The sequence below is a fragment of the Styela clava genome, chromosome 10 (genome assembly GCF_964204865.1).
Source record: "Styela clava chromosome 10, kaStyClav1.hap1.2, whole genome shotgun sequence".
Lineage (NCBI taxonomy): Eukaryota > Metazoa > Chordata > Ascidiacea > Stolidobranchia > Styelidae > Styela > Styela clava.
This window is the reverse complement of record NC_135259.1, coordinates 12,147,406-12,156,855: the sequence shown is the minus strand read 5'-3', so window position 1 is coordinate 12,156,855 and position 9,450 is coordinate 12,147,406. Positions and strand designations below refer to the sequence as shown.

Here is a 9,450-nt window from a genome sequence, read left to right as displayed (position 1 = left end):
ATTAATTAAGTCTATGCTTATATCAAAAATTTGGTATTTGGCAACATGTGAAACTATACCTTAGGAATTTATACAAAAAAACGAAATCTATGATATGAAATTTTCTCTGGAATGACAAGCCACAAATGATAGGGCAATATATCTGCTGTGCAGAACAAAATGATGGTGGCTCAAAAATGATTAATCTTCGAACTCAAATTCAAAGCTCTCCAAGTGAAGTGGATTTTACATTTATTGAAACAGAATGAGAGTCCATGGGCCAAAAGAGCAATATGTTATATTAATAATTACCCTCCCAGCGAGTGTACAAACAATTTGGATATGCTTTACTTAACATATAAAAGGTAGGTATAAATTCAATACCATTATTTTACCAAAATAGTGTTAAAATATTTAGAAAATTGAAAATTCAAAGAAATGCACCCGAAACAAAGAAGGAGGTACTTTGCGAAAACATTTGGTTCAATCCGAACTGTCCCAATGAAAGTAATTTTGTGGATTCAAGAAGGAGTCATATACAACAATGCTTAGGTTTAACATGTAATATCAAATGGCAAAATGTATGGCAACTGCCAGTATCTAACAAAAACTAAAGAATCGAGTTGGAAGATCTTGCATAATGGACTGCCAGTGGGTAGCAAAATAAAGTATTGGTTTGATGATGAAAATGGAAATTGTGTGCTATGTAATACAATATATCTCTGTATATTTCATAAAAATGATTCAATCTTGATCAGAATTTTGTATCTCACTGTTGCGAAAAGCGGAATATATCACATAATGTGCAACTGTTGAAGCAGTATAAGCCATTAATGGCTGAGGGAAACCAGGGTCGGGACAGCATGAGAATTTGTACAAACTGCTCTGGCTTCTTCCAAAGAAAGACATTTCATAGACAAATTCAGTTGTGTGGAAGCAAGTTCGCTATCTCTGATTCTACGATGAGTTTGTGCGTGCAACCCATGGTTTATTGGGGTGGCAACATATTTGTTGACATGCTCACAAGGTTTCAAAATGATGAAAGGAGAAATTGATGAGGACAAGATGAGTTGATTAAGACTGTGTGTCGATGTCAAGTATATACAGGATAACGTAAAAATAAGCGGTAATAGCTGATAAGAAACTGTTAGCATCGCTATTTGTATAATTCAAACCAGGTGCAACAAAGCAAAATGTAAAAGTATATATCATGAAAACCTTGTAAAGAAAACTAATGTGAGCGAGATGAGTTGATTAAGACTGTCGGTCGATGCCAAGCACAAATAACGTAAAGATAGGCCATAATGGCTGATATAGAAATGTTAGCATCGCTATTTGTGGAATTCAAATCATTTGCAACAAAGCAAAATGTGAAAGTATCATAAGAATCTTGTTCTTGTGACATTCTCACAGGGTTTCAAAATGATGAAAGAGGAAACTGACGTGGGCAAGATGAGTTGATTAAGACTGTCGATCGATGCCAAGAATTTAAATTACGTGCAACAAAGCAAAATGTAAAAGTATCTGATCGGTATGGTGAATATCTGTGGCACACACTCCCTGACTTCAATCAGCCAGTAGCCTATTTGTTGTGCCAGGAATCCTTCTGATAAGTCAACGATGGGAGCTTGCCTTCTGGGTTTGGATACGCTTAACCTGACTGCCGCTGAAATTCCAATGCACTAAACCAGACACAGTTCCGAATCGAACTTGTTTTATTTTACCACTCAACATAAAGTGCTATTGTGGCCACTCGTGTAAGGTCAGGTGATTTAAAAATAGTTTGGACTGCAACGCATCCAAATCCTACTTAATCAGATATACATATGTAACTAAATGCAAAAATAAATACAGTTTTAGGTACAATCCTAATAACTTAATCGCTATTTCAACACATGTCTACATAAAACACAACCTTAAGTTCACTAAAATACAACCCTAAGTTATTATTAAATCTGCAACAAAAAACGTGCGGCCCTTTTACCAGTGCTGATAAACCAAGAGACTGTCGCAACAACAGGTTGCCACAATATGCACCATATACCAATTACGTATGGGCACTAGATTGCAATCAGAAAGTATTATGTCAATTGAATGCGAGTCATCAAAAGTGGATACTAAGTCTATACCTAAAACAGTTCTAAATAAATGAAATAATATACAAATACCAATGTGCAGTGACTAAATACATCAGAATATTTGCATAAGAAAAGCAATATGTGGCAACACTATATGCACTGCCTTATTAGGAATGAAACGGCAATCATCCTCAACACACCGGCCCCAATCATTTTGTTCACAAAATTATTTTAAACAATGAGGATGATTTATCCAACAATCGAACACAATGAAAACATGCAATAAAATAACATACTGAGAACATGAAATGAAACAACATATACAAAAAATGACCTGGACCACTGAACATGTTTGGCAATAAAGGACAGAAGCTTAAGCAGCTTCAAGTAGGCAGAGTTTCCTAACATCACGAACTAGATCAGAATTCCTAGTATGAACCTTAACCCTCTTAACCATCCCATCCTTATCGGGAAATACCTCAATCACTCTACCCTTGGGCCAAACGCCGCGCGGAGTATCGTCGCCATACAGAAGCACAATGTCACCTACTTTCAAATTTCTCTCAGGAAAGAGCCATTTCTGTCTCTTTTGCAATAGCGGTAAATACTCCTTTGTCCAGCGATTCCAGAATCGATCAAGACTGAGCTGGACATGTCTCCAATTTTCGCGAAACTCGTCACCGCGCGTAAACTTATCGGGAGCAATAGAGGGATCAAGATTTCCAGTCAAAATGGAATTTGGTGTCAGAACCTCCAAATCCCTTGCATCATCACTAATAGGTGTCAATGGGCGATCATTCAAAATTCTTTCTACCCCAGTCAGCATGGAGATGAGCGAAAAATCAGTAAATGTTCGTGATTTCGCACAAATCGCATAAAGAACTCTTTTTGCCTCCCGGACCATTATCTCAACCAAGCCATTTTGGTGAGGTGCTAAAGGCGGTTGAAAATCCCACTGAATTCCATGTTGTGACAGAGAATTTGCAATTTGACTCTGATTCCACTTACAAATCCCCTCAGCAAGAAGTCTCTCACCAGCCACAAAGTTTGTGCCATTATCTGAAATTACATGGGATGGTTTTGAACGCCTATCACAAAATCGAAAAAAGGCCTGCAAAAATGCAGATGCATCAAGTGATTCCGAGACCTCAATATGAACAGCCCTAGTGACTGAACAGGTGAATATGCATCCATACCGCTTGTATTCCTTACGTCCCAATTTGACTTTCAATGGACCAAAGTAATCTACAGCAGTGTGATAGAAAGGAGTGCGACCACCCAGAACACGCGACTCTGGCAGAGGAGCCATCCACTGTGAACCAGGTCTACTCGCCCTCAACTTGCACAATTTACAAGCATTCAGCACCTTACGGACTTCCGCCTGTCCACAAAGAATCCAAAATTTTTCCCGCACAGAGGAAAGAGTGTGCAATGTACCAGAATGACCATTTTGCCGATGATAATACTCTATTATCAATTTTGTTACATGATGATGAGGTGGTAATATTATTGGATGCTTCTGCTCCGGTGATAAATGTGAGTGTCGAAGACGGCCACCCACCCGCAAAATATCATTGTCTAAAAATGGGCTAAGTTTAATGAGAGCCTTAGAATGTGGTGATGTAGGCAACTTACAGCCACTGCTCAAGTAGTCTGGTCCGTCATGTACACGCTCACTGAAATATTCGAGCTCTGGAGAAAACGATTCAATTTGGGCCAACTTGCAGATCTGAATAGTTGCTACACTAAGTTCCGTAGCAGTTAAATCTCCAGTCATTGGGGAGTCATTTGATCGACAGGTTTTCCACAAAATAAAAAACTTAAAACGCAACATCCATGCAATTGTTCTCGACAATTTTTCCCACGTTGAATAGCGATTTACCAACTCAGGAAAATACTGGGATCTCTTTTGAACTTCAACAAGATTCACCTTAATTTCACAATGTAAATCGGAATTAGTTGGTATGGTATCTGACACTGATGAAGTGCCAGACCATGAAACACTTTGTTGCCACAAAAAAATTGGACCTTGAAACCATAATTTTGCCTTATCCAACTTATCTGGCATAAGACCACGAGAAGCGATGTATGCTGGATTTTCATTTGTTGGAACATGAGACCACTGCGACACATCAGAAATTGATTGAATAATATTAACCCGATTGGCTACAAAAGTCTTAAAGCGCTGTGATCTACTATTCAACATCTGCAACACAGTCATCGAGTCTGTCCAATAACAAGTTTCGTGTATCTCATAGTCTAGTGCATTTGTAACAGAATGAGCAAGTTCTGTGGCAACGACTGCCGCCGTCAATTCTAGTCGTGGAATTGTCACTAGCTTCTTGGGGGTAACACGCGCAGTACCCTTTACAAATGCACAGTGAACCTCGCAGGATTCGTTCTCCAACCCTAGGTACGCTACTGCACCGTAGCCCACTCTACTTGCGTCGCAAAAACAGTGAAGCTGCACATTCGCCGCCTCAAATCCTTCCGGTTTGTAGCAACGTTGTATAGTCAACTCCCTCAAACTAGGCAAGGTGCTGATCCATTTCTCCCAACCATCATACAAGTCTCCCTCGACAGGATCATCCCACGAGTAACCCAAAAAACACAAATCCTGCAAAATGCGCTTTGCGGGAATCAAAAACGGTTGAATAAACCCCAATGGATCATATACCTGGCCAAGCATGCTGAGCATGCCACGGCGCGTTGAGGGTCGAAACTCAATTTCCACCCGAACCTTGAAGACATCGTGCACCATGTTCCAATAAATTCCCAGCGTACGTTCAGTCAACTTTGTACTAAAGTCAAGCGCTTTCGTTGCGGTAGAGCGATCCGCCTCGGGAATCGCTTCCATTACTTCAATTTTATTACAAGCAAACTTTGTAAGACGGAACCCACCCGATGCGAGTAATTCGATCAGCTGATTTATCAATTGAAGTGTTTCATCGACGGTACGTTTCGACTTCACACCATCATCAACGAAAAAACTGCGTTGCACTGTCTGTATCGTTTCCAGATCAGCATTCGTTAGATTGTCATCAGCGACACGTTTCAACACAAATGACGCAATCGAAGGACTCGACGTCGCGCCAAAAACATGCGAACACATTCGCAGATCAATAGGTTTCTTTCCCAAGTCGTCATTCGGATACCACAGAAAACGCATCGCATCACGATCTCGACTGTCCAGAATAACACGTAGATACATTTCGCGCACATCACAAATAAAGGCAACCGCTTCCTCGAGAAACCGCAGTAGAATACTCACCAAATTCGTATTTAGGTCTGGACCTGAAAGTAAATTCTTGTTAAGTGAAGTGCCGCCGCACTCCGCACTGCAATCGAAAACAACCCGGAACTTGGCCCCAGTAGAGTGGTGTGGCATATACCAAGTCCTACCCAGAGACCCAGGATCACCCTCAGGCACTATTTCCGCATACCCCTTGTCTAAGTAATCATTAATTTTGGACTTGTATTTAAAAAATAAATCAGGGTCCCTAATGAATTTTCGTTTTTGGGACTCTAATCTTTTCACTGCCATTTGACGATTGTTTGGAAGTTTAATATTTTTATCTTTCCATGGAAGAGCAACTTGGTACCTCCCATTTACTTTTACTGCAGTGTCATTCATCACTACAAGAGCTTTCTTATCATCTAGGGAATGTTCAGTGGTGAAGGGATCACAATCTAAATCTATAAAATCATGACCACAAATTTTGCACAAAAATTGATCAGTATCACATGCACACACATTATTTAGACGAGGACATGAAACATCACTTACACTTTCACAACTGCTATGAGACATAGTTCTGTCAGGACCGAAAAGAGCCCAACCAAATACTGTCCTGTGAGCAGCGGGAAACTTTGCCTTTTGATCACAAAGCCTAATTTCAGAAATGGGATGATTGGCTAACACTTCTGCACCAATCAATAAATCAACCTCACTAGATCCTAGCACAGGAAATTCCAAATCACTCAAATGAGGATATTTCTGCAACACATTAGCAGTCGGGATAGAACTCTCTAAATTGGGTAAATTAATTGCCAAAACATTGGGAATGTCAACAACCCTTTCCGAATCACAACCTTTTACTTTCAGTGAAACTGTTTTACCACCGTGTAATTTACTACCATTCGCTGTTGCGAGCATACAATCTTCAGGTTTACCCTCAATACCCAATTTTGCAAGTAAATTGTGGGAGCACAAGGATCTGGTAGACCCTTCATCTAAAAAGGCATAAGTACACACAGCATCAGAAGCACCATTGCTGGTAACCTCCACAGGTACAACCTTAAGTCTAACAAAATTTTGAATATTTTCCGAACAATTAACATTTGCAAAATAAGCACCGGCCCCATTTTCTTTCTTGGGGGCAGACACATTATTTTGAGAATTAGCATTGCTAGAAAAATGAGCACCAGTGGTTGGTGGCTTCTTTTGATCAACATGTAATAAACTGTGATGTAATTTACCACAGCCATTCACTTGACACACATATTTAGAAGGACAATTATTTGCACGATGAGAACGATACAAGCAATTAAAGCAAAGATTATTTCGTCTCACCATTTCGGCGCGATCATTAACACTTCTCCCTTTAAACTCGACACAGTTGTGTAAAGCATGATTTCCTTGACAGTCCACACACTTGTACTGCAAATCAGCTACCTTGGGTCCTGGAGTCTTCTCTTGGGTATTGGTGACTGCATACGATGTAGTTCTTGTCATCCTAGGTTTGGTGACTCGAATAGTTGATTTCTGTTTGGCAGAATTCTTGGTCACAATCCGACCATAAAATGTAGTAGTTAGCTGCGCTTTCTTCACCACGAATGCAACCAAGTGTGAAAATGTAGGAAGTTTACTGTCATCAAATTGGTCCGCATACTTTCGTTGCAAGTACATGGGCAGACGTGAGAATACACGCTCAAGATTTTCATAGCCATCCATGAATGAATTTGCATTCCACTCACTAAGCACAATCTCACAATTACGCAGTTGAGTGGCCAACTTGCAAAGTCCTTGAGTGTCATCGTCCATAATCTTGGGACCATTTGTTACCTCTTTACTTGTAGCTTCAATTACCACAGTTCGGTTACCAAACTGTTCATGTAAGGTTTGCCACGCCATCTGATAGCCCTTGCTTGGTGGCGACACTAGTACTAAATTCTTGATGGCATCCTTTGCGATGCCAGAACACAATTGAATCAGCTGTGCAAGCTTTGTTTCAGGCGCATGTTGGTGACAATGAATGTTAGTCTCAAATGACTTCATGAAGGCATGGAAACGCAGGGGATTTCCATCAAACTCCATCAGTTCAACTTTGGGCAATGTGAAACCTTCTCGCAGAGCATTAATCATAGCACCATAATCTGGAGGAACAGCACTTCTTGCTGTTTGAAGTGGCAAAGCTGAATTCGGTACCGCCTGATAAATCCCATCGCCAACTTGACGATTGCCACTTTCGTATGAATTTACTACTGGCTGATGCGCACCAGTAGCAAGTGTTGACACAGATGGTGCAAAACCGCTCTGAACGACACCTCCACTGCCATATGAATTTACTACTGGCTGATGCGCACCAGTAGCATGTGTTAACACAGATGGTACAGAACCGCAGCTCTGCAGCACTCCTTCTCTTGCATATGAATTTACTACTGGCTGATGCGCACCAGTAGCATGTGTTAACACAGGTGGTACAGAACCGCAGCTCTGCAGCACTCCTTCCCTTGCATATGAATTTACTACTGGCTGATGCGCACCAGTAGCATGTGTTAACACAGGTGGTACAGAACCGCAGCTCTGCAGCACTCCTTCCCTTGCATATGAATTTACTACTGGCTGATGCGCACCAGTAGCATGTGTTAACACAGGTGGTACAGAACCGCAGCTCTGCAGCACTCCTTCACTTGTAATAGGGGAAGATTCCCAAACAACAGTAGATTTTGAAGGCTCACGAACCATATGTGCGTGACCTACATCTGAAGCATATTGTCTTATTGGTAGTTGGTGAACTGTTTCATCAGAAGAAAAATGCAATCTCGTGAGATCCACTGAGTCGCCATGTCTGGACGAAGTCCCTGATGAACTAGCCTTTAGAAGTAGCTCAGCCTTCTTCTTCTTCGCTTCTGTCATTGCTGTTTCTATTTTTTCTTTCAACAATTCTTCTTGAGCTTCAAGAAGCATCAGTTCTGCCTGGAGGCACTTTGATGATGTTGATGAAAGTCTTGTTTTCGCTGAGCTAGATGAATGCGTGGAAGCAACTTCAGAGTATTGTATATTTTTCGCCATAATCCACCGGTAGTCGGGTACCGTGTACTATTTTTAAATGATGATCGGTATGGTGAATATCTGTGGCACACACTCCCTGACTTCAATCAGCCAGTAGCCTATTTGTTGTGCCAGGAATCCTTCTGATAAGTCAACGATGGGAGCTTGCCTTCTGGGTTTGGATACGCTTAACCTGACTGCCGCTGAAATTCCAATGCACTAAACCAGACACAGTTCCGAATCGAACTTGTTTTATTTTACCACTCAACATAAAGTGCTATTGTGGCCACTCGTGTAAGGTCAGGTGATTTAAAAATAGTTTGGACTGCAACGCATCCAAATCCTACTTAATCAGATATACATATGTAACTAAATGCAAAAATAAATACAGTTTTAGGTACAATCCTAATAACTTAATCGCTATTTCAACACATGTCTACATAAAACACAACCTTAAGTTCACTAAAATACAACCCTAAGTTATTATTAAATCTGCAACAAAAAACGTGCGGCCCTTTTACCAGTGCTGATAAACCAAGAGACTGTCGCAACAACAGGTTGCCACAATATGCACCATATACCAATTACGTATGGGCACTAGATTGCAATCAGAAAGTATTATGTCAATTGAATGCGAGTCATCAAAAGTGGATACTAAGTCTATACCTAAAACAGTTCTAAATAAATGAAATAATATACAAATACCAATGTGCAGTGACTAAATACATCAGAATATTTGCATAAGAAAAGCAATATGTGGCAACACTATATGCACTGCCTTATTAGGAATGAAACGGCAATCATCCTCAACAGTATCATAAGAAAATATGCTTCGACGCGAATATTTTATGTTTTCAAAAGCCATAACAAATCTTCAAATGATGATGGCGTTTCAAAATCAGGATTATTGGTTAATATCTACTCAAAAAAGCAGCTGAAGGAACCTACCTTTTGAGTCTAGGTGACGAAAAAGCAGAAAAAAAGCTGCATTACAATTGAGATGGATTAGAAATTTTGTTATTGGCAATTATCAGGCTGTAAAAAATAAACAGTCAAAACTAAGATTGCTAAGTGCAATCATGTGCAACAAAGCAAAATGTGAAAGTATCATATAGGAAC

The 9,450-nt window shown here is 40.2% G+C and overlaps 1 protein-coding gene across 1 annotated transcript; it reads right to left on the bottom strand.

Moving 5' to 3' along the window:
• Positions 1-1,501: 1,501 nt before the first annotated feature.
• On the bottom strand, positions 1,502-9,138 carry LOC120347335 (uncharacterized). Its single transcript, XM_078117003.1, has one exon. The coding sequence runs from the start codon at positions 8,350-8,352 to the stop codon at positions 2,431-2,433; it is 5,922 nt and encodes a 1,973-aa protein (XP_077973129.1). The 5' UTR covers positions 8,353-9,138; the 3' UTR covers positions 1,502-2,430.
• Between the last annotated feature and the right edge of the window lie 312 nt (positions 9,139-9,450).

What these genes read in the sequence shown, in the direction of transcription:
- LOC120347335 (XM_078117003.1), bottom strand. Translation starts at nt 8,352, where the DNA reads ATGGCGAAAAATATACAATACTCTGAAGTTGCTTCCACGCATTCATCT.